Source organism: Notothenia rossii, assembly GCF_949606895.1.
Source record: "Notothenia rossii genome assembly, chromosome: 3".
NCBI classification, from domain to species: Eukaryota; Metazoa; Chordata; class Actinopteri; order Perciformes; family Nototheniidae; genus Notothenia; species Notothenia rossii.
The window spans coordinates 10,673,183-10,697,931 of record NC_136901.1 but is presented as its reverse complement, the minus strand read 5'-3'; the positions used below and the strand labels follow the sequence as shown (position 1 = coordinate 10,697,931).

General features: G+C 41.3%; 3 protein-coding genes and 1 pseudogene across 4 annotated transcripts; 2 read left to right on the top strand and 2 right to left on the bottom strand.

The window, feature by feature from the left end:
* The first annotated feature begins 374 nt into the window (after positions 1-374).
* Positions 375-2,407, top strand: nudt15 (nudix (nucleoside diphosphate linked moiety X)-type motif 15). Its single transcript, XM_079668782.1, has 3 exons — positions 375-1,369; positions 1,735-1,931; positions 2,019-2,407. The coding sequence occupies exons 1-3, from the start codon at positions 1,221-1,223 to the stop codon at positions 2,147-2,149; spliced, it is 477 nt and encodes a 158-aa protein (XP_079524908.1). The 5' UTR covers positions 375-1,220; the 3' UTR covers positions 2,150-2,407.
* Positions 2,298-8,929, bottom strand: LOC307031561 (carboxypeptidase O-like). Its single transcript, XM_079668766.1, has 10 exons — positions 8,555-8,929; positions 8,375-8,414; positions 8,181-8,282; positions 7,807-7,911; positions 7,589-7,705; positions 6,369-6,420; positions 5,013-5,054; positions 4,360-4,562; positions 3,034-3,118; positions 2,298-2,945 (listed from the first exon to the last, which is right to left on the bottom strand). Exons 1-10 carry the CDS (start codon positions 8,620-8,622, stop codon positions 2,680-2,682), a joined length of 1,080 nt encoding a protein of 359 aa, XP_079524892.1. The 5' UTR covers positions 8,623-8,929; the 3' UTR covers positions 2,298-2,679.
* A 6,775-nt stretch (positions 8,930-15,704) lies between these two features.
* On the bottom strand, positions 15,705-24,433 carry LOC307031573 (carboxypeptidase O-like; annotated as a pseudogene). Its single transcript, XR_013810616.1, has 9 exons — positions 24,114-24,433; positions 23,952-23,991; positions 23,758-23,859; positions 22,774-22,878; positions 22,553-22,676; positions 22,126-22,212; positions 18,184-18,386; positions 16,628-16,712; positions 15,705-16,539 (listed from the first exon to the last, which is right to left on the bottom strand). The product of XR_013810616.1 is annotated as a carboxypeptidase O-like (transcript).
* LOC307031555 (general transcription factor II-I repeat domain-containing protein 2-like) lies at positions 18,917-21,961 on the top strand. The gene is made up of 2 exons (XM_079668757.1): positions 18,917-21,107; positions 21,309-21,961. Exon 1 carries the CDS (start codon positions 19,831-19,833, stop codon positions 21,007-21,009), a length of 1,179 nt encoding a protein of 392 aa, XP_079524883.1. The 5' UTR covers positions 18,917-19,830; the 3' UTR covers positions 21,010-21,107; positions 21,309-21,961.
* Positions 24,434-24,749: the final 316 nt, after the last annotated feature.

The following is a 24,749-nucleotide window of genomic DNA, read 5'->3' as shown; positions in this document are numbered from 1 at the left end:
ACAGTGTTGAGCCAAATGTACAAACATTTCAATTCATTCCAATGTATAAAAGGCTTATAAACACTGAAAAGTAACCTCTTGATCATTGGATATTTGCATTCATGCTAAAAATAACCAATAACAGCAAAAAAGTAGAACAAGCAAACTTATTATACATAATTAAATGCCATCATAAACCATTTCTCTGCACTGGTGGAGGTTAACATTTATCATTTCTAAATAAAAACAGGGTGTGAAAGAAAGACCCACATCTCCTTAAATATAAGGTCATTTATTCAGACAGATTATCCATTTGAAGGGATCATTCAGTTGTTTTGAAGTACAGTTGTATGATCATTTCTGCACAATATAATCTACATGAGGAGAAACACTTTAACAAGTGTGATCCTTTGGTTCATGTCTCAGTTGTGACGTCGTTGACATTTTCTCTGAAAAACGTCAAAGCCATGAGCGTGAGGCCTTATTATGGCAACAGAGACGTGACATTTAAGACCCGCACTGAAGTGACCAGTCAAAGGAAAACATATAAACACTTCTGTGAATAGTACAAATGCAAAATTTAGTCAATAAACTAAAATATTACATTTCTCTCAAGATTGTCTGCAGGCAATAGAGAGAAAAACTGTATAAACGTATCTGCACAAGTCGTTATCAAAAAGAGAAAAACCAAATCACCACCAGATGGCGATCACAGTCCTCCATTATGGAAAAAGGAAATCCGGAGAAAAATAAATTAGTTAATGAATAAATAAATAAATAAGTGAATCAACTAAATAATTAGGGAAATGAATTATTAGGGAAATAAATGTAAACATAAATACATTAACCATGAAAAATAATTAAATATGAATACTAATAAATACAAAAATGTACCTACACATACATTTAATAATTGAGGCTTTTATTTCTGAATATCTCTCTTATTTATTTGTTAGGTTATGAGTCAATATGGCCGAATTTAGTTCTCCATATACACCTAAATACCAGCATACTAAAAATAACTAAGTAAATAGTACATTTTGGAAGACATATTGTCAGCTACGTATTACATAATCATATTGACACTGACTCAACAAAAAGCTAATGTACCGAAGAAATATCTTTCAAACGATGTTTAAAGCCAAAACGGAAGTACACAGACGGGAACCCTCTTGCTCTGGTTTAGCTAACTTTTTAGCTAGCTTTTTTAATATACGTGAGTCGTATTTAAGGTTGCCCAGATGTCTGATAAAACTATGAAACGTCCAGGAGTTGGGGTCGGAATTCTTGTAACAGACTCAGCGCACCCCGGCTGTGTTCTCCTGGGGAAACGGAGAAGTGCAATGGGCCAAGGGAAGTACCAGCTCCCCGGCGGCCACTTGGAGTTTGGGTAGGTAACATAAGCAGCTAGTTAGCAAGCTCCACACACAACAAATAACCCCCATTACAATGAAATAAAAACGTCTTTGCAAGTTTGTATTGAGCCGAATTATCCCAAAGTGTTCAGCATATATGAAAACATGTTTTAAATGTGCATTATTATACTTGCATGCCAAATAGGTGTGCACAAATACAAATGTGTAATATTTTAAATGCACCTTGGTGTTCAGGAGTGTGTTTTTAAGAACCTTATTTAGACAGTCAGTCATGTCAAAAAAGGTCCTGCAAGTGGATGCAGTCGTCAGTATAATAACTGTTTATCATGCATATGATGACTTTAATTGGATGTGACACTCATGTCTATGTCATTGAAAGAGAGACGTGGGAGGACTGTGCTCACAGAGAGGTGTTGGAGGAAGCAGGGGTGTGTTTGGTGAACGTCTGCTATGCCTCTGTGGTGAACTCCATCAAACTGGAGGAGCAGTACCACTACGTCACCATCATCATGCAAGGAGAACTGGACAGGAAGCAGTCAGGAGAGCCAGAGAACCTGGAGCCAGAGAAAAATGAGAGTATGTGAAGCCGAACTGATGTTTTTACAAGATTTAGATAAAAAGTTTCCTACTTACCCGACATATGCTTCGATCTCTGCCTGACAGGTTGGACCTGGACTCCATGGGATCAGTTTCCTCCAGAGGAGCTGCTCTTCTTGCCGTTAGCCAACCTGAGACAACAAGGCTTCCAGCCATTCAGGAACATAATAACATCCAGCATTGAAACTCAGCTTTAAACGTTTGCATTGGGAAACTTCCAAAGCAAAAATACCTCTTCAAAACTCAATCTCTTGGTTTACAACGGTGGATGGATAACATGTAGTTTCTAAAACATAAAACACAATTTAGAGTGGCACAATGACTTGAAATGTTTTGAACACAAGACACGTTTCAAAGTTTTTATTATTTTGTATTGCTTTTTGGCGCCAGATGTTATTTACAGTATATGTCGACGTCGTCATATTCAATTAAATAAAAAAAGATTTGTGGATATACTAATGTGTCAGGCATTGCCTAAAATAAGATTTGTATTGAAGTCTATGATTAATTATAGGTGTATTTATGTATAATAAATAGAATCAAAGGTGCATTGGTATGTATGATGCATTTACATACTTTTGAACATAATTCATCTACAAAAATGTATAGCTTAAATAAGGATAAAAAACATTTTGTCTTAAAAACTGGAGCTCCCCTTGAAACTAACCTAACGTACACAAGATAAATGAAACTTAAAGCAAAACAGCTGGAGTTATTTCCCCCCCCCTCACATCAGGGTGGTCCCGGTGACACCCAAGGCTAACAGCATGCTCCACAGGGTTGCAGCGGTGGTTGCAGTGGCCCCACTAAAGGTCTTGTCGTGGGCGTAGGTGATGATGTACAGGGCTCCGCTGTAGGCCTCCTCGCAGGTCGGCAGGATCTGATCCTGGGGAAGCTCGAAGCCAAACGTCCCGCCATCTCTCAACTCAAAGGTGTAGGTTAAGGGGATCCCCTGCATCCGGGCCCAGTCTTGGGAGGAACCAGAGTTGGCGTCTGTAGAAAGAGGGTACACTGCTGTTTTTCTGCTAGCACGTCAACAAAGTCAAATAAATCTGTGACCAGCTGTGATGTGTGGACTTACACATCATATCCGGTGAGGTTCCTACGGTGTAGTCCTTCCCGTGCACGCTCCGAATGGCGTCTGCTGCACCCTTACCTACCTTCATCTGAAGAAACACATTAGCTTTTGTTATACAGTCATTGAAAGCATCTGTATTAGCTCTGTGTGCTTTGCTTTTTCTTCAGTTTAAGAAAGAAAACTGAAATGAGTTGTCTCAAAATGACCCATAATGACTGCAAAGACATGCAAAACAACAGAAAATGAGCACTAAGAAATGTTAAACATCTCAAAATACATGCAAAACAACTAAAAGGATATGTAAAATAACAAAAAAAGACTTCCAGCCGGTACATTTTTTATTTATCTTTGCCTGTATCTTTGCCTTTTGGATTAAACGCTTGACTAAAACCTTTTTTGCATGGTTGTGCACTTGAGTCCTATTTTTGCTCGTGCCCGTAGTTTTGTTTGATACTGTGGCATTAACGTCTTTCCAAATGAACAGGAAACAGGGCTCAGCTGTATCCGAACTGTGAGAGCATGCTTGTGAAGCTATCTTTAACAACCACTGTGGTGGGGAAGTATGAAAAACCTTTGCAACCAGACAGTGAAATACTGTAAGTGTGATAATGATATGGGGAATAGAAAAGTGATCCAGCAGAATGCCATCTGTATTTGTCTTCTTTTAATTTCATTTTATCTGGAGGTTCACTTCATTTTAGCCCCATTTAAACCATAAAATATCCTGGCAACATTTTTAATTAGTTCCTAAAAACACAGGAGAAAACAGATCTCTAGGATTTATTGTCTCAATTGCCTCTCAGGGCTTCTGTACCAATCCATATCTACAATTTTAGAGTCTCCATGTTCATAAACAAGTTCCGCTTCAGGGTTATAAACATGAGATTAATAATTGAAAACCTTGTCACATTATCCCTGACATGCGGATATAATAGACTTTGCATCCTGACTGCCATGCCAAAATAAATGCTGCTGTTTGTTACCCTCCGCCAGAGTTTTGCATAATTCTGTCTGAATTGTGGCCACAGTAGGTTTTTGTTACCTGGATCCGCCTCCCATCTATAAGAAAGCAGCCATTTGTTCTCCATTATCAACAGAGCTGTAACAGATTGTCTGATTTTCTATGTATTTTTGACATGCATGAGCCCAGTTTCTATGGCAATATGCCTTATTCTCTTGATTAATGTAGCGATACTCAGGCACAAACTATGCACATACACTTTTCTTAAATCCTGAATTGTTTTGTGATGTTATGTTGAGTATATATTGTGTATGTTCATAATCAGCCATGTGTAAATCATGCATCATTGTGTGTGTCGATGTAAATACCAGCTCATCGTTGTTGCTGGCGATGAAGTTGGGGTTTCCGAATGGAACCAGGAGCAGCTGGCCGTAGGAGTGGATGGTGAGGAAACACAGGAAGTCTTCACTCCGGTTTCCTACGAAATAAGTGACGGCCTGGGCCTCGGGCTCGGACACAGGTTTGGTCCCGCAGAAGGTGTTGGAGCAGCAGTCGAAGGAAACCCCGAGTGCTGTGGAGGCAGCCAAAGAAATTGAATTATCTAGTGGTGAGCAAGTTTTATATTTAACGGTTCAGTTTGTAAGATTTAGAAGCTTTTGATAGGAAAAGTATTTTTTGTGATGCGTCAAAAAAAATACCCTTTCCATCTTTTCCATACAGTAATTGAAAATGCAGGTAATTTTAAGGAGGCAAAACCAAACCTGGGGCTTTGGAATTTGAAAAGATTATTAAGGGTATTCACTTATGACAAGTAGTGCATCAGTTGCATTGTGGTAATTGTAGGGTGCCAGCATTTTGGCGCTCTACAACGCTCTCGAATACCCCTCTAAAACAAATTGTTCAGTGATTAGACGTCTTCAGTAACATCTATGTGTCTACCCACTTACCCGTGATTATCAGAGCAATACAGGAGCATAATGGTTGTCTAAATGAGCAGATGGAGAAGCAAAACAACACTCACTGCCCCAGTTGGCGTTAAAGTCGCGGTTGAGGTCTGTGCCGTTGTTACAGTATAAGTTGAGTCATGACAACTGGCGACATTCTATTATTTTCGTCATAGGAATCCGGGGCGTGTACATTGAGGACCCATTGTTGACTTACCAGGAAAGAAACATCGTTTGTCGTTTACGTTCATCTTTTGCTATATCTGCCTTCCTAAGATCACTTTGCTGCACATTCAGTACTCGTATGTGAGGTTGTGGGTGAGAGTCCGATATCGTGACGCTTACAGGGAGGTATCGAACATTACAAAGTAGGTGACTGTGTGGATGCCTGCTCAAAACATTGCAAACTTCAATAAATCATTTAAATTATATATTTGTGTCCGACTTTCATTTGTCCATCGTTCTTAATGTGATGTATAGTAGCTTTGATAGCTGTCCATACCTTCAGACAGCCTAAAAGTAAAACACAAGTTGTTTATTCACAGCCCGAACGCTCATCGAGATGACTGGATCAGTCATGACAACTTGTGATCAGCTCCGATTAAATTGTGATATCAATTCTGTAGCTAACCTCCAGGGAGCACGTTTATTTTATGAAATAAACGTTAAACGTATAGGCTTAAAGGCATAATAGAACTACCGTATTATATGTATTCAACTTGTGCCCCGCTGGACTTACTTTTCTGTGGTTTACCGTTACTGTGACATATCAGTATAGCCACGGAAGATAGTTTGTGTGTTTAATTCCCATGCATCAAGGTTATTTTCATGTATGTAATTGTTTTTCCTGCACAGTGTAGAGTCTTGTTGTGATGAGAGGGATACAGGTATTTCATAAAATAAACGTGCTCCCTGGAGGTTAGCTACAGAATTGATATCACAATTTAATCGGAGCTGATCACAAGTTTCATGACTGATCCAGTCATCTCGATGAGCGTTCGGGCTGTGAATAAACAACTTGTGTTTTACTTTTAGGCTGTCTGAAGGTATGGACAGCTATCAAAGCTACTATACATCACATTAAGAATGATGAACAAATGAAAGTCGGACACAAATATATAATTTAAATGATTTATTGAAGTTTGCAATGTTTTGAACAGGCATCCACACAGTCACCTACTTTGTAATGTTCGATACCTCCCTGTAAGCGTCACGATATCGGACTCTCACCCACAACCTCACATACGAGTACTGAATGTGCAGCAAAGTGATCTTAGGAAGGCAGATATAGCAAAAGATGAACGTAAACGACAAACGATGTTTCTTTCCTGGTAAGTCAACAATGGGTCCTCAATGTACACGCCCCGGATTCCTATGACGAAAATAATAGAATGTCGCCAGTTGTCATGACTCAACTTATACTGTAACACCGTAACAGGTGCAGTTTAAAGGTCCCGGTGACCTGTTCTTCCTCCACAGTCGAGTCTACGGGTCAAAAGGGTTCACTCGGTTAAATCGGTTGGTTCCGGGTTGTTCTACACTGAACAAAAATATAAACGCAACACTTTTGTTTTTGCTCCCATTTTTCATGAGATGAACTCAAAGATCTAAAACATGTTCTATATACACAAAATAACCATTTCTCTCAAATATTGTTCACAAATCTGAAAAAATCTGTGATAGTGAGCACTTCTCCTTTGCCGAGATAATCCATCCCACCTCACAGGTGTGGCATATCAAGATGCTGATTAGACAGCATGATTATTGCACAGGTGTGCCTTCGGCTGGCCACAATAAAAGGACACTCTGAAACGTGCATTTTTGCTTTATTGGGGGGGTCTGGGGGGGTCCGAAAACCTGTCAGTATCTGGTGTGAGGGTTAGGATTAGGGTTAGGGTTAGGGTAATGTGGTGAATCGAGTGGCCCATGGTGGTGGTGGGGTTTTGGTATGGGCAGGCGTATGTTATGGACGATGAACACAGGCCACTCGATTCACAACATTACCCTAACCCTAACCCTAATCCTAACCCTCACACCAGATACTGACTGGTTTTCGGACCCCCCCAGACCCCCCCAATAAAGCAAAACTGCACGTTTCAGAATGGCCTTTTATTGTGGCCAGCCTAAGGCACACCCTTGCAATAATCATGCTGTCTAATCAGCATCTTGATATGCCACACCTGTGAGGTGGGATGGATTATCTCGGCAAAGGAGAAGTGCTCACTATCACAGATTTTTTCAGATTTGTGAACAATATTTGAGAGAAATGGTTATTTTGTGTAAATAGAAAATGTTTTAGATCTTTGAGTTCATCTCATGAAAAATGGGAGCAAAAACAAAAGTGTTGCTTTTATATTTTTGTTCAGTGTATTAAGAAATGAACAGGGCACTTGTACATACTTCCATACTGCCTGGGATTGCTGTTTGATATAATTTTCCATTCATCTTATATTGAAAACGAGATGATTTGGTACTCGTGTTGAGCACCATGAATCAATTTATTCACTGATTGAATTGTAGCTCACTGTAACTTAACTGCCTCTGCTTTAATAGGACTATCATTCTCTCATATCCTGCTCTTCTGTGGCTCGAGAGCTTGAGGCTTAACCCAGCAAGGTAATTTGATAAAAATTCATCAAACTCAAGCACTGACTGTGTTGTCCTTCCAGGAGTGGATGTATCCGTCTATGTTGAGCACGGGGGTGACATAGAAGTCCATATTCGTCATCATCGCTTGCATCTTTGGGTTCGTTTTGTATGCTTGAAGGATCTGATTTGTGAAAAACACAAGTGCCAGGTTAATATATTGAAGGATATGTCGTACAAAATCATTTTCACTTAAAGGAAAATTATGTTTTTTTTAAAAATTACCTCTCTGACAAAGTACTGACAGAAGGCCGGGGCGATCCATTCTCTGGCATGTATACCACAGTCCATCCAGATAGCTTTCTTTTTCTCCCCCGTATTAACGCCGATCTGGAACACAAATTCATATAGCTTCTTATTTGGCTACTGTAGAACACAAACACACACAAAACAACGATACCCCAGTATCATTATGGTATTTGCTCACTTCTGATCTGTTTCAGAAATCAATGGTAAAAGTGGCAACAGAAAACCTTTTTGGTTCAACTTCTCATTCTGTAGAAAATGACTTCATCAGCCTTCAGAGTGGTTTCCCATAAGCCCAAAGCATTTGTGTCTGGGAAATGATGGCTCAATTATGCGTCACAACATTTTTTTACCTTGAGCAAGCTAATAGTCCTCTTCTCATAGGTCTGTCCATATTCCACTATAGTCACAACTTCAGGGTAATCCTTCACAGCCTGAACCATCCAGTCTGTGATCTGTACGGTGGAATACACACAACACACATTAGATTCTGTGTGTAGTGGTCTTTCAAAATAAAAAGTGTAAGAGTGAGAATCTGCTTTCTCACCTCTGGCATTGGATGGTATTTGTAGTAGTCATACTCCACCCTGTTGCACATCCAAATACATGAGACACAGAGGAACAAGAAGACATAACACGTGCTAATCAACCATTTCAGAGTCTTCAAAAGTAAGGCTTGTTGCATTCGCCTTCTTTAAGTCAGTATTGGACCCAAGATGTGACTCACCTCTCCAGTGTGGCTGCTCCCACCACTGAAAGCAGCACCACAAGGCTCAGACCCACAGAGAAAAGCATTGCCACTTTTTGAACGTAAACTCCTTGTTTGCAACTGTTGCTGACACGGACCAGCCTTTATAGAAGACACGCATCAGATAAAGATAAAACCTTTCCCTCGACTGTGGACTATTTACGCTATCACTGTGTTGGTTAATGGTTCATCTGGGCTGAGATGCTTCCCTTTATATTCCTTAGAACAGGAGGGGGGTGTTTATTAATCTTAGTCATTGTTTCGTTTTGATCAGGGTCAGATGGTTTACAATTTAAAAACATAGCTGTAAAAATACTGATCCCACTTTTAGTAACAACTTTCTTTCTCTTGGCGGGATTATCTGTTCCAGTATGACCTTTTGTTTTCTCAACTGCTCTCTTTTCATTGCATCCCCTCCAGCTTTCCTCAGTGTGTTGTGATTTTTCGTTTGTTATATTTGGTTGTAGCAGTGTCGCCCGCTATTAAACAAAAAATTTTTTGCTTTTGGAAATCAGTTTGCTCTTTCTTTTATCCCGGGTTTTTAAAATATGTTGTTACTTACCTTTCTATCCAGAGTTTTAGGCAGCGTAACACTGTGGATAAAAGAAAGAGAAAACTGATTTCCAAAAGCTAAAATATTAATAGCGGGCGTCACTGCTCCAACCAAATATAACAAACGAAAAATCACAACACGCTGAGGAAAGCTGGAGGGGATGCAATGAAAAGGGAGCAGTTGAGAAAACAATAGGTCATACTGGAACAGATAATCCCGCCAAGAGAAAGAAAGTCCATTCATCCATTCATTAGAAGACTCACCCAGAACCAGTCTGGTATAGTCTTTTTTTTTTAAATGCAACCTGCACCCTTGTCTTATAGTATAATACCATCATGTTCAGCCACACAGGAGAATATGTCTGACAATATGAATATAAGAGGGAGAAGTTAAGATAAGGCACATTTTGTAAAGAAGGCATGAACGGAAAAAACAATGGTCTACACAGATTGTGATAAATGCAGGTTCAACACAGGTTCCTCTGTTTAAATAAAGGCATGTTGATACACTATAAAATAAAAGGCTGTCCAGTTTTATGTGTGGGTAAACAGGGACTTTACATAACGTATACGTAACACACATATATAAACTCAAACAATGTTCATTTACTGCAATTTTTAGTAGCCGTTTTAAGTTTAGTGCTAATTAGCTAAACTAGCATGCAAACACACTTAACTAAACATGAAAATGGCTAGCTTTACAACAATCTGTTTATCATTTATGGCCTGATTCCATACATGCATTTAGGTAATTATTACCTAAAACATTTGTTGTAGCTTGTTCAATTATTATTGGATACCATTGATCATCATCATTATATAAGACCATGAACTGGACATGGTGTCATTGCGTTATCTTATTTTCCATTACCAGGTTGGCAAGCTTTCACATAGGCTATCAGTAAATATGGCCCAGTAATAGGTTATTTGGCACTTAAACAAAACTAAATGTAGGTCTTTATAATATACCAGAGGCAGAAAACATGTTTTATTCATCAGTGAGGCTGAAATGTCCTGGACTCACACCTGACATCATGTCCAACTTCCGGCCCATCTGGAATCTCCCCTTCCTATCAAAACTACTCGAACGTGTTGTAGCCTCCCAACTGAAATCCCACCTCAGATCCAATAACCTGTTTGAACCCTTTCAATCAGGATTCCGCACAAAACGTAGCACAGAAACAGCCCTCCTCAGAATCACTAACGACCTCCTCCTCTCCTCAGACTCCGGCAACCTCAACATCCTCATCCTCCTCGACTTCACAGCAGCGTTCAACACCATCAATCACACCATCCTGCTGCCCGCCTGGAATCATTACTTAACATCACCGACACTGCACTCTCCTGGCTGAAATCATAACTCACCAACAGACACCAGTTCATCCACATCAATAACTTCACTTCCTCCACTGCCCTTCTGTCCCAAGGCGTCCTCCAGGGTTCGGTGCTTGGTCCCCTCCTCTTCATCCTCTACATGCTCTGTAGTGGCAATTTCTTATGTTACCTTATATGCTAGACCAAATGCTTCTAAAAGCATTTTCTAACACTACTGTACCATTTCCTGATATGTGCTGTTTTCTCTGCATACTCTAATGAGGGTTATTATTCTTAAGCGCTTCAAGGCCACAGAGCTGATTTGGCAGACTATGTTGAAACTACTCCTCTTCACACAAAGTTTGAACTTCCATATTCTGATAACCGTTATACTTTCTACAGCTCAAGGACACAGGTGTCTAATAACAATATGAGACATCCGTGTGAAAGCAGATTTCTGAGGCGTTTCGCCTAGCTACACAAAACTCTGTCTGCCCTATCTTGTATAAGCTTTGCTATTCTGTGACTATTGTGCACCCTCCTGCAGACTATCCTATACTCTGTGAGACCTGTGCCTTCGAGGCGCCTCGAATAAAGAACCAGAAAGACAACTCTGTTTGTTTCACCAGTTTATTGATTGATCCTTCTAATTGTATATCTCCACAGTATTGACTAGGTCTAAGATTTCCTTAACAGATCCCCCTTGGAAAAATTATCCGCTGCCATAACCTTCAGTATCACTGCTACGCGGATGACATCCAACTCTACATCTCCACAAAAACCACAACTCACTCCACACTCACCAACTGTCTCTCAGAAATTAAATCCTGGATGCAAACAAACTACCTTCAACTGAACAGCGAAAAATCAGATATTATCATAATCGGACCCACATCCCGCACCAAAACCACCCAGAACTTCAACCTCACCCTTAACAACACCACTCTAACCCCCTCTCCTCACATTCGCAACCTTGGAGTAATTTTTGACAGCAAGATCAAATTCGGTAAACACATAAACCATATCACCAGGACCGCCTTCTTCCATCTAAAAAACATTGCCCGCCTCCGCCCCTCACTCTCCTTCCCGGCTGCTGAAACCCTTCTCCACGCATTCATCACTTCAAGACTAGACCATTGTAACAGCATCCTGTATGGCTCATCATCCAAAATTCTAAATAAACTGCAATATATCCATGGACGTGGGAAGGGGGGGGTGCTGAGGGGGCTGCAGCACCCCCATCTGTTGGTGGAGAGTTGTAACTGCAACGCCAAAAAGTTCACTAAACAATTCAATACAAAAGTTTTATTTTGAGTTACTATTTTTTAGTTAGCAGTTTAGTGTAAGCAGTCTATAAAAAGCTTCACTATATAAGACAAAGTGACAATGCGGTGTGCTTCTTCTGTGTGTGCTCGTCAGTGCTGACAAGATCAGGGATGGGAGTTTTATGAAAGGAGGGTTTAACAACTGGCGAAAGGCAGGGGAAACATTTGGGGAGCATGAGAAGTCCCATCAACACACAGGCCGTCAACAAACTGGCAGCATTCAAACGAACACCGATGACACAAGCTGTTGCTAAAGACCAAATGACCAGTGGCGTTTTCTCCCGGAGGCCAAGGGAAGCCAGGCTTCCCCTGTTTTTTCTGATTGTAGTTATAATTTAAATAAATAAATAAAAACACTTTGTTTTGTTTCGGTAATTCTCCTTTGCTGTGTGTTCCTGCCGGACCGTCTCTCCGTCTCTCTCCCATTCTCATTGAGTATTTTACAAAGAGTGAAACAGCGCCCCTCTAGATGTTATGGTGAAACAGTAGATTGCATTCAGTGTTGCGAGAGGAGGCCAGCCAAATCTGGCTTCCCTTGGTGAAAAAAAATGGAGGGATTGACCAATCAGATGAGGCCACGTCATGCCCCTGCCAATCTGTGATTGGTCAGGGCCATGCAAAGGGAAGCAGGCCGCCTCCGGCTTCCCCTGGAGGCTGGCGATTTGATTGGATTGTGAGGCAAAATCCCTTTCCTCACAATCCAATCAAATCGCATCGACATCAGTTTTACTACGTAGTACTGTAACTGTCATCACCGCCGTTAGAAATGATCAAGCAAATGAAGCATGATGGAGGGAGGAGATTTGGCATACTTAATTAAGCATAACTTCACTAAACTTCCGCTACAGCAGCAACTAAAAATTAAAGCAGATGAAACTCCATACAAAATGACATCATTGAGAGCATAGCTCGTTGTATCCAGGATGAGACTGATAAAGAAATAAAGATTTGTCCTTTCATTGCTGTACAAGTGGATGACACATCAGACATCTCCAATAAGTGCCAACTCACTATCATAATCAGATACGTGAATGAAAAAGGCAGTGTGTGTGAACGTTTCCTCTGCTTTTTTGATGTCGGCTTAGAAAGAGACGCAAAAGCTGTAACATCAGTTGTCATGAGAGCCATCGGGAACTACAGTCCAACAAACAAATTGATTTGTCAGACTTATGACGGAGCTCATTTCTGCATGAGCGGACAGCACGGTGGCGTTCAGGCTTTAGTGAAAGCACACTGCCCCAATGCGCTATTCATCCACTGTTATGCTAAGGCACAAACAACATTCAAGCAGCCAAACTGTTTTTTGCCAATCTCGATGCCTTCCACAATTTTTTCTCACGTTCATGTAAGAGATCAGCACTACTGTCTGAAGTTGATCGAGCTGTGCGTGTACCAGGGGGTTCTGCTGTGAGGTGGAACTTTAAAAGCCGCGCAGTACAGGCCATCCATGAAGGACGCGGGTCGCTCTGTATCGCTTTTGACAGGATAATGACAGAGCAGGGAAGGGACAAAGAGACCATTGCACAGAGTGCTTCCTTGAAGCAGAAACTTGAGGATTTTGACTGCATACATTAATAAGAAATGCTTAAATTAATAAGACGAGAGAGTTTCAGCTGGAGAGTGCGTGCGGACCTGTCGGTCAGATAACAGGCGTGTAAAAGTCCTGCATCTGTCCGCAGATCACGCAGCCTGCGTGGGGCCTCACCTCGCGGACGGGGCCTCATTTTGCGGAGGGAGCGTCATCTGAAGCGCAAACGCGGCGCACCTACAGTGTAAGTGCGCCACAGTTTTTACCAAAACACACCTCTTCAAACTGGCTTTTAATTTGTGAATTATGTTGTATTGCTGTTTTAATACATTTTTTATTCTATTACCTATAGTGTTGCTGTTTTATTATTTTTTTATTCTATTTTATCTTGTTTTATCACCACTGTAAAGCATCATTAAGCACCTGAAAAAGCGCTTGGAAATGTATTATTATTATTATTATTATTATTAAATGTAGCGGTGCTCAGGTGGACTGCACGACATTATAGGTTCAATCCAATCAGATTTTCCATTTTTAGAATACCAAGGCAGGGCCGGCCCTTGGCATAGGCAGTATAGGCGAATGCTAAGGGCGCAGCATGGGGCCCCGAAAATTGGGGAGGAGGAGTGAGGGGGACGGGTCAAGTGTCACTGGCCCAAGCTCAAACCACTCCCTCCTCCCTACCCCTACACACTACCCCTCTGTGACGGAGTGAACTCCGTGGAGTGACACTCGCAGTTTGCTGGAACTACTTGTAAACAGCGTTTTTCCTGACGGACACACACAGCGTTGAGTCTGGTCAGATAGTGACCGGTCTCAAGTCAGCACCGATGCAGACTCGCTGTTTGAGGGCTTGATAGCCCACTCCCCCTCCACACTCGTTGGTTTGGAACAGCACTTAATGTGGCGGACCCTCCACGCGAACGGAGGGGTAGTGTCTAGGGGTAGGGCGTAGGGCTTGGTTTGGGATTGGGCATTAATGTGGAAGTAGATTACAGCCCTCTCTTCACTTGATTAGGACAGCTCCCTCTGCTGTAATTAATGTAAATTACAGTAAAAACCAGAGGTTTATGCGAAATATTTCTTTTTTTGAAATAATGATTTTTGTATGAAATTGTAGGTTTTAATTTTGTATTTGTGTTCATTTAAAATAAACTCCCAAAAAACGTATACAGCTGCTGTGAAATTCTGTGCAGAGCCCAACAGTCTTTCTGAAATAAAAGGCATTGCACTCTACGGAGATTACCTACTTGGACGTAATGAAATTTGAATGAAATATTAAATGTGCTGCCACTATGGCAAGGTCAATGGACAATGGGCCCCTGGGCACAGACATGCGAAAGGCCCCATTATTTCTCTGACAGAAGAGACAAGACACTCAGTTTTAATAGCCTATTTTTGTTGTTTTATTGTTGCATCACATATCTATGAGATTTTGCATAATTTTCTTTTGTTTACTTCGCCTTTTTTAGTCAGTTTGCGGTCGTTTTCATCTCTTTGTGTCATTTTGAGTCTCTTTCTGGTTGGTACATGTCTGTTGGAGTGACCTTTTGTAGGTAAATGCCAGGAGGGTCCCTAACTTCAGGGCCTCTGCCTGTTCAGTAATCCATTCATGGTTGACAGACGTGGTGGTTTTTAGAACAGTTTCGCGTTACATCTGACCAGTAGATGTCAGTACAACGCTGACTTGAGATCAAAGATAAGAGTAAAATATGGGTAGAGGAAGAGTGCTTGAAAAGACCTTTGCACTCATTAAAATATAAAAACTAAATACTGCAATATCGTCTGTCAGAGGGATTAAATATTCAGAAGTGAATCTGGTCAAAAATACTTTGTCACCTGCTTAACTTGAACATTCCTTAATAAAAAAAGCCAGACTTTTAAGATCTTAAAGTTGAATCCCTTTGAGATTAGTTAGTGTAGGAGAGCAGCTTTCTCTTTATTCAGCTTTGTTAGTCTGGCTGCTGGTTATACCATGAATTTAAAACACTTGCAACTCTTTGTTCCCACTTCTTTGCTGACATGCACATTTTGTCTGTTCTCAAGCTGCTCATAAGATACAGAGACAAGACCTGTCTCAGTTTCGGTGCTGTGTGCACAAACCCAGTGTGTGTCCCAGACAGAATCAAAGCTCACATAATGGGCTGTTTCTTCGTAATGAAGGATGAAAGCACTGATGCTTTTAGACGAGGAAGGCAGGTCGCTCTGTTGCACTCAGACACACGCTTAAAATGTGCCTGTCTGTGTGTGCACGCAAAACCTCGCTCATAGCATCTTAAAGTTTGGATCGGGGAACACGCACCGCTGAGATAACATATTTTTCCACGGTTTTACGGCTGAATTCAGTGTTTGTTTTATGATCACTTCCACAGTTGATTTGTTTTATTTTACAGGGTGTAGTTAATTGAGTGCTTGAGGTGGGGAAAAGCTGTCAACATCTGGACGGACTGGAAAGCAGAGGGTAGGCTATAGCCAATTTGGGGCATGCATTTCTCAGGGTCCTTAAGGTTATTATGGGTCGGGGTTTAAGTGAAGTTTCAGTTGCTGATGAAAAATATTGACCTGCTGTTCAAAGGCCTTAAGGGTTCTAATATTTATCCCTGTGGAACACCACACGAGACCAATACTAATTTGATAAGGTACCATTGATACAAGGTTATTTTACCCATTAGTTTCAAATGTATGACAAATTGTATGTTTACAATTACAGAGTATAAACACTTGTTCCAAAATGATGTAGTTACATAGAATCAGTTAGTCAGTCATTTGACTGTCTTTCAGGTGACATCATAAGGCAATGTGCATTCACTATGGACATGTCCACTCATTTGAAAGTTCATTTATGTTATTATGGTGAAAAAGTGGTTAAAACAATATAGACACGTTTCAAATATTCTATTACTTTATATTTCTCTTTGGCGCCAGATGTTATTTGTATGTCGTCCTATTCAATGAAATAAAAAAAGATTTGTGGATATACTAATGTGTCAGGCATTGCCTAAAATGGTGGTTGCAGCGGTGGTGTCAGCAGTGGTTGCAGCGGTGGTTGCAGTGGCCCCACTAAAGGTCTTGTCGTGGGCGTAGGTGATGATGTGCAGGGCTCCGCTGTAGGCCTCCTCGCAGGTCAGGATCTGATCCTGGGGAAGCTCGAAGCCAAACGTCCCGTTATCTCTCAGCTCAAAAGCTGAAGCTTAAGGGGATCCCCTGCATCCGGGCCCAGTCTCTGGAGGAACCAGAGTTGGCGTCTGTAGAAAGAGGGTACACTGCTGTTTTTCTGCTAGCACGGCAACAAATTCAAATAAATCTGTGACCAGCTGTGATGTGTGGACTTACACAACACATCCGGTGAGGTTCCTACGGTGTAGTCCTTCCCGTGCACGCTCCGACTGGCGTCTGCTGCACCCCTACCTACCTTCATCTGAATTAACACATTAGCATTTGTTATACAGTCATTGAAAGCATCTGTATTAGCTCTTTGTGCTGTACTTTTTCTTTAGTGTAAGAAAAGAAACTGAAATGAGTTGTCTCAAAATGACCCATAATGACTGCAAAAACATGCAAAACAACAAAAAATGAGCACTAAGAAATGTTAAACATCTCAAAATACATGCAAAACAACTAAAAGGATATGTAAAATTTCAAAAAAAAGCCTAACTACTTGAAGTTGCAAAAATGACAATACAAACAATAACAGAGACACACAACCTCTAAAAATATGTTATACATTTACAGAGTTGCACAATTAACAAAGGGTCTTCCCAAAATGACCACTAGGAGGTGCAAACACATAACAAATCACACAAAACAACCACATCTAAAGCACCAAAAAATAGACTCAAAACGACAAGGAGACAGAAAATTCACACAAATATACCCAAAATGACTACATACACACACAATTGATGCTTCATGATTACATAGGGACACAAAATGACTCAGAGTTAACCCTTACATTTGTGTGTTTTGTTCCAATGTAGACAGGGTGGGTAACCTCTCACATGTCTGCGCCCAGGAGCTCACAGTCCCTTCATGTGGTCCTAATGACAGGAATCAACGCTCCTTCCTCATGTCTGGGTTCTGTGGTGTTTGCGTCTTTCCAAATGAACAGGAAACAGGGCTCAGCTGTCTCCGAACTGTGAGTGCATGCTTGTGAAGCTATCTTTAACAACCACTGTGGTGGGGAAGTGTGAAACACCTTTGCACCCAGACAGTGAAATACTGTAAGTGTGACAATGATATGGGGAGTGGAAAAGTGATCCAGCAGAATGCCATCTGTATTTGTCTTCTTTTAAAAAATTCAATTTTATCTGGAGGTTCACTTGCGCAAAAATAATCTGAAAATAATCGTGAAAGATTTTAGCCCCATTTAAACAAAAAAATATCCTGGCAACATTTTTAATGAGTTCCTAAAAACACAGGAGAAAACAGATCTCTAGGATTTATTGTCTCAATTGCCTCTCAGGGCTTCTGTACCAATCCATATCTACAATTTTAGAGTCTCCATGTTCATAAACAAGTTCCGCTTCAGGGTTATAAACATGAGATTAATAATTGAAAACCTTGTCACATTATCCCTGACATGCGGATGTAAGAGACTTTACATCCTGACTGCCAGGCCAAAATAAATGCTGCTGTTTGTTTCCATCCGCCAGAGACGAATGGACATAATCCTGTTTTGCATAATTCTGTCTGAATTGTGGCCACAGTAGGTTTTTGTTACCTGGATCCGCCTCCCATCTATAAGCAAGCAGCCATTCGTTCTCAAACTATGCACATACACTTTTCTTAAATCCTGAATTGTTATGTGATGTTATGTTGAGTATATATTGTGTATGTTCATAATCAGCCATGTGTAAATCATGCATCATTGTGTGTGTCGATGTAAATACCAGCTCATCGTAGTTGCTGGCGATGAAGTTGGGGTGTCCGAATGGAACCAGGAGCAGTTGGCCGTAGGAGTGGATGGTGAGGAAACACAGGAAGTCTTCACTCCGGTTTCCTACGAAATAAGTGACGGCCTCGGCCTCGGGCTCGGACACAGGTTTGATCCCGCAGAAGGTGTTGGAGCAGCAGTCGAAGGAAACCCCGAGCGCTGTGGAGGCAGCCAAATAAATTGAATTATCTAGTGGTGAGCAAGTTTTATATTTAAAGGTTCAGTGTGTGAGATTTAGTAGCTTTTGATAGGAAAAGTATATTTTGTGATGCGTCAAAAGAAATACCCTTTCCATCGCAACATCATTGAAAATGCAGTTTCGTATGTCGTTTTTAGGAGGCAAACCTGGGGCTTTGGAATTTGAAAGATTATTAAGGGTATTCACTTATGACAAGTAGTGCATCAGTTGCATTGTGGTAATTGTAGGATGCAAGCATTTTGGCGCTCTACAACGCTCAGTAACATCTATGTGTGATACCCATGATTATCAGAGCAATACATAGAGCAGGGTTCCCCAGACTACGGCCCGCGGGCCGCATACGGCCCGCCACGCCCCTTTGACTGGCCCTCCACCTCTCTGCACCTCACCATTTGAACTGGCCCAAAGAAGAAAAAAAAAAAAAAAAAAAATTATAAAATATTTTTTCAAATATTTTATTTTAGTTGTCCAACTTGTTTTGTGAAATAATAACATGACTCTCCAGACGAGGGCGGTAATCGCTGTTCATTCCGTCACCTGAGATTAGAACTCGAGGCCGTCAGTATGTAGTGGCCAGAGCGGCTCTGGTAGTGGCCATGAGCCAAACAGTGGAACTGTCAATCAGATCGCCAGCGCCTCTATCACGCTTTAAAAGCAACGTTATGTAACGTTCTGGTTGACATCTGTTACATTTGCATCTTGTTTTTTTAACACTAAAATATTTTTTTATTAACCATTTATATTTTATATAATTTAATATGTGTGTCTGTATTATTTATATGACGTATGTTTATGACCGAATTTCCGCCACCTTACAAGCTGATCGAAGTCATGCGCAGAAAATATTATGCTACAGTTGAACAGCAGTGTAATGGCGTGCAGTAAAGTGAGGAAAATTGACAGAGAGTGTCGGGTTTTTAAAGAACAATGGACCAAGGATTATTTTTTTGTTCCATGGAAGGACCGTGCCATTTGTATTATATGTAAAGAAAATGTGGCCGTGTTTAAAGAATTCAACCTTCGCCGCCATCACGAAACCCGGCACAGAGAGTATGCTAGCTTGAGCGGGCTAGCGAGAGATGATAAGGTTCGGCGTCTGAAAGGCGGACTAGCTGTTCAACAGGATGCCTTCCTTCGTCAATCCCGGGTCAACCTGGCTGCTGTCCGAGCTAGCTACAAAGTAGCTAACCTACTGGCTACCCACGGCAAGCCGTTCACAGACGGAGAATTCGGGAAGGCCATGATGCTGGCTGTGGCCGAGGAAGTGTGTCCCGAGAAGACAGATGCCTTCCGTGGGGTGAGTCTCTCAGCACAAACGATGACGAGACGAATTGAGGAGATGGGGGGGAAACGTGTTTGACCAACTGAGAGAGAGAGCCGCAGAATTCAAGTGTTGCTTTAGCCATGAATGAAAGTAATGACGTACAGGACACGGCACAACTGTTGATTTTTATTCGTGGAGTCAACACACGTTTTGAAGTGTCAGAGGAGCTGGCATCACTGAGAAGCCTAAAAGGCACAACAACTGGAGAAGACCTTTTTGTCGAAGTGTGCAAAACAATGGGCGAACTTGGTCTGCAATGGGCTAATTTTGCCAGTGTCACTACAGATGGTGCGCCTAGCATGGTCGGATCTACGAGGGGTCTAGTAGGGCGCTTGAACGGCGAGTTCGAGGAACGAGGTCTCACCCCACCGATTCAAGTCCACTGCCTGATTCACCAGCAAGCGCTGTGCTGCAAAGTTTTGAAGTGGGCGTCTGTGATGAAGGTGGTTGTGCACTGTGTCAACTACATCCGGAAAAATGGGCTGAAACACAGGCAGTTCCAGGCCTTTCTCTCCGAGCTGGGGTCTGCTCACCAGGATGTGCTGTACTACACCGAAATCCGGTGGTTAAGTCGAGGCAAAGTATTGCGCCGTGTCTACGACCTGCTGCCCGAAATCAACACCTTCCTCCAGTCTAAAGGTGAAACGGTACGGGAGCTGACCGACCCGGAGTGGAAATGGGACCTCGCGTTTTTAACTGATGTGACTGAACTGTTGAACCACCTCAACCTACAGCTCCAAGGCAAAGGGAATCTCATCAGCGACATGTATTCCCACATAAAAGCATTCAAGGTCAAACTGCAGCTCCTTGTGCGACTGGTCCAAAAGCTGGACTTCACACATCTCCCTGCCACCCAAAGCTACTGCGCCGAGAAACCAGCCGCCCCTTTTCCAGTCGCGAAGTGCAAAGATGCCCTGGAGATGCTGCAGCGAGAGTTCAGTGTGCGCTTCCGCGAGCTTCATGTCAACAACAAAGACATAAGTGTGTTCCAGAACCCCTTTGCTGCTGACATTGACGACGCACTTCCCTCTCTTCAGTTTGAACTAGCCGAGCTGCAGAATTGTGATGTCCTTAAAGACGCATTCAAGCCTGACCACCTCCTTGAGTTCAATGCTGAGCTACCAGAGGGCACTTATCCAAACATTAAACAACATGCTCTGAAGATGTGTACCGTTTTTGGCAGCACCTACACCTGCGAGCAGACGTTTTCCCGCATGAAGCAAATAAAAAAATCCAACGAGGAACAGACTCTCAGATGAACATTTGCATCAAACTTTGAGACTGGCAACCACTAGGCTACACCCAGACATCGGACTTCTCACCAGCCAGAAGCAAGCACACAGTTCACACTGATATGGTAAATATACTGATTTTAACTATTACAATTTTATATGGCTGTAAACATGAACTATGATTTTTTTATGAAATATGATTAATGTTTTTAATGAATTTTAATGAATAATGCTACACTGTATTTGTAAAATCACATCACAAGGAACAACAGGCAGCATATTTATGTAATTTACTGAATGTGTCCAATGTCATCCCTTTATGCCAGGTTTCCAGGCAGCAAGAGAGGGGACTGCAACTGCTGACCTCAAAGATCACTGCCCATCCATCCTTCCTTCCACCCTGGCTACAAGTACCAATTCAGTTCACCTACTGCACATATTGCTGACTTCCCATTCTGTTACTCTCTTCTAGTTTAACCTGCCGAGGGTTTACTGCTCAGTCTCTCCTCCCAATCTCTTCTCTCAGCATCTGCCTCTCCATCGTTGTCTCTCTCTCTCCCTCTCTCTCCTCTCTCTCCTCTTTCTCCTCTTTATGCACTGCCCCTCATCTTAATCTCCTATTTCAAAGGGATGATAATTGTGCTGTAAAAGTGTTTGGGTGCTCATTGCATTTTCACCTTGAACAAAAAAAATCTCACCTGAATATACAAATAAGAGTTGGTTAGTTGATATATTGTTCACCAAGTTTCTTGTCTTGATGATTTCTCATCTCACTGTAATATAGGCCTACCATTTCTATTGTATCACTCATAAACTGTCAATCACCATGTTTTTCTAACCTTTCCTTGCTATTTTTACATGGTTGTTATTAGAAAATAAAAGGAATACCTGTGGTATTTCAAATTGAAAAACATGTGAAGTACTCACTTCTTTTGCAAATCACTTGTAATGATGAACTATTTTGTGCTAGAAATTATGGCTATAACAGGCAGTGGCCTAGTATACAGCCCACATGATCGATCCCGGCCCCTCATCACAGTCAGGAACGATAATGTGGCCCCCAGAGAAAAAAGTTTGGGGACCCCTGACATAGAGCATAATGGCTGTCTAAATGAGCAGATGGAGAAGCAAAACAACACTCACTGCCCCAGTTGGCGTTAAAGTTGCGGTTGAGGTCTGTGCCGTAACAGGTGCAGTTTAAAGGTCCCGGTGACCTGTTCTTCCTCCACACTCAAGTCTACGGGTCAAAAGGGTTCACTCGGTTACATCGGTTGGTTCTGGGTTGTTCTATTAAGAAATGAACAGGGCACTTGTACATACTTCCATACTGCCTGGGATTTCTGTTTGATATAATTTCCCATTCATCTTATATTGAAAACGAGATGACTTGGTACTCGTGTTGAGCACCATGAATCAATTTATTCACTGATTGAATTGTAGCTCACTGTAACTTAACTGCCTCTGCTTTAAATAGGACTATCATTCTCTCATATCCTGCTCTTCTGTGGCTCGAGAGCTTGAGGCTTAACCCAGCAAGGTAATTTGATAAAAATCCATCAAACTCAAGCACTGATTGTGTTGTCCTTCCAGGAGTGGATGTATCCGTCTATGTTGAGCACGGGGGTGACATAGAAGTTCATATTCGTCATCATCATCGCTTGCATCTTTGGGTCCGTTTTGTATGCTTGAAGGATCTGATTTGTGAAAAACTCAAGTGCCAGATTAATATATTGGAGGATATGTCGTACAAAATCATATTCACTTAAAGGAAAATGTTTTTTTAAAAATTACCTCTCTGACAAAGTACTGACAGAAGGCCGGGGCGATCCATTCTCCGGCATGTATACCACAGTCCATCCAGATAGCTTTCTTTTTCTCCCCCGTATTAACGCCAATCTGGAACACAAATTCATATACACTGTAAAACATTTCATGTCAGTTCAACTTGCAAATGAAAATTCACCTGCTGCCTTGAAAAAGCAAATCAGGTCAACTTGAAGACAATCTTTGTTTAAACTCATTAATGCAAGTAAATATAGTTGATATGACTTAAAGGTTCTAGTTGTGTTAACATTGTTTTGCAAGTTGTCTAAGTTGATTTAACTTTACACTCAGAGTTGAAAAAATTACCAATCTTACATTATCAGTGCAAATAAAACCTTATTTACCTCGTCAAATAAACTCACATTTCAGTATTATTATAACTCACATTTTCAAGTTCTGCATTTATATAACTCATCATTTCAAGTTAAGAAGATTGTAATACATTTATTTCAACTTACAGTAGATCTATTAGTTATATTGACTTCTAATTGCAAGTTTACATAAATTAAGAATAATTCTTGCAGCGCATTTGTTCAGATATATAATATTTATTTCAAAAGAATATGTTGTACATCAACTTGAACAAGGCATTTGACCTCAGCCATGCCTTCACAACAAGATTATCCATAACCATGTTGGACATTGTTTGAAATACAAAACATTTAAGTGTTTACACATTGGTTCAATAGTTTCCGAACAGTTTTTAGAAAATCTACTGATTATGAAAAAGAGGGTTCATTGTGAAATGGTAACCAGATATAGCTTCTTATTTGGCTACTGTTGAACACAAACACACACACAAAACAACAATACACCCCAGTATCATTATGGTATTTGCTCATTTTTTATCTGTGTCGGAAATCAATGGTAAAAGTGGCAACAGACAACATCTTTGCTTCAACATCTCATTCTGTAGAAAATGACTTCATCAGCCTTCATTGTTGTTTTTACCTTGAGCAAGCTAATAGTCCTCTTCTCATAGGTCTGTCCATATTCCACTATAGTCACAACTTCAGGTTAATTATTTGCAGCCTGAACCATCCAGTCTGTGATCTGTACGGTGGAATACACACAACACACATTAGATTCTGTGTTTAGTGGTCTGTCAAAATAAAAAGTGTAATAGTGAGAATCTGCTTTCTCACCTCTGGCATTGGATGGTATTTGTAGTAGTCATACTCCACCCTGTTGCACATCCAAATACATGAGACACAGAGGAACAAGAAGACATAACACCGAGTCTTTAAAAGTAAGGCTTGATGCATTCGCCTTCTTTAAGTCAGCATTTGACCGAAGATGTGACTCACCTCTCCACTGTGGCTGCTCCCACCACTGAAAGCAGCACCACAAGGCTCAGACCCACCGAGAAAAGCATTGCCAGTTTTTGAACGTAAACTCCTTGTTTGCAACTGTTGCCGACACGGACCAGCCTTTATAGAAGACACGCATCAGATAAAGATACACCTTTGCCTCAGCCCTGGACTACTTCCACTATCACTGTGTTGGTTAATTGTCACGATCTTGATGTTTTTTGTGTTGTATGTCTTGTTATGGGTGTTGTTTTGTGGTTCTGTTCTCCCTGTCTCTTGTCTGCCTTTCTGTGTTTTTCCTCCTGTGTTTGATTGTTTAATTGTGTTCACCTGTTGCCCTTGTGTTTCTACCTCCCCTTGCAGGTGTTTCTTGTCCCGTGATTACCACTCTCTGTATCTGGGTTGCCTTTCCGATAATCCAAAAATCAGCTCCTAAATTCTAACCCTATCTCCTATTCCTTGACCTCTGAGTGAAACGTCACGGGGTTAAGCGATAGCGGATAGGAGAATTCAAAAGGACTTAGGAGAAGAGACTGCGGTACTTTAGAGAATCCGAATGCACTCTCACTATCTGACGTGTTTATGATGCGCCAGCGGACGTCATTGTGTGCGTCTGCTGCTGTGGTGAAACTA

Bases quoted from the DNA above. Each gene is read 5' to 3' on its own strand.
- LOC307031561 (XM_079668766.1), bottom strand. From the start codon at position 8,622: ATGCTTTTCTCTGTGGGTCTGAGCCTTGTGGTGCTGCTTTCAGTGGTG. The intron at 6,421-7,588 runs GTCAGTGCTTGA...TTTGACCCGTAG, and splicing joins ACTCCTGGAAGGACAACACA to ACTCGACTGTGGAGGAAGAA. The intron at 2,946-3,033 runs GTAAGTCCACAC...CTCTTTCTACAG, and splicing joins AACCTCACCGGATATGATGT to ACGCCAACTCTGGTTCCTCC.
- nudt15 (XM_079668782.1), top strand. From the start codon at position 1,221: ATGTCTGATAAAACTATGAAACGTCCAGGAGTTGGGGTCGGAATTCTT. The intron at 1,370-1,734 runs GTAGGTAACATA...TGTCATTGAAAG, and splicing joins GGCGGCCACTTGGAGTTTGG to AGAGACGTGGGAGGACTGTG. The intron at 1,932-2,018 runs GTATGTGAAGCC...TCTGCCTGACAG, and splicing joins GGAGCCAGAGAAAAATGAGA to GTTGGACCTGGACTCCATGG.
- LOC307031555 (XM_079668757.1), top strand. From the start codon at position 19,831: ATGAATGAAAGTAATGACGTACAGGACACGGCACAACTGTTGATTTTT.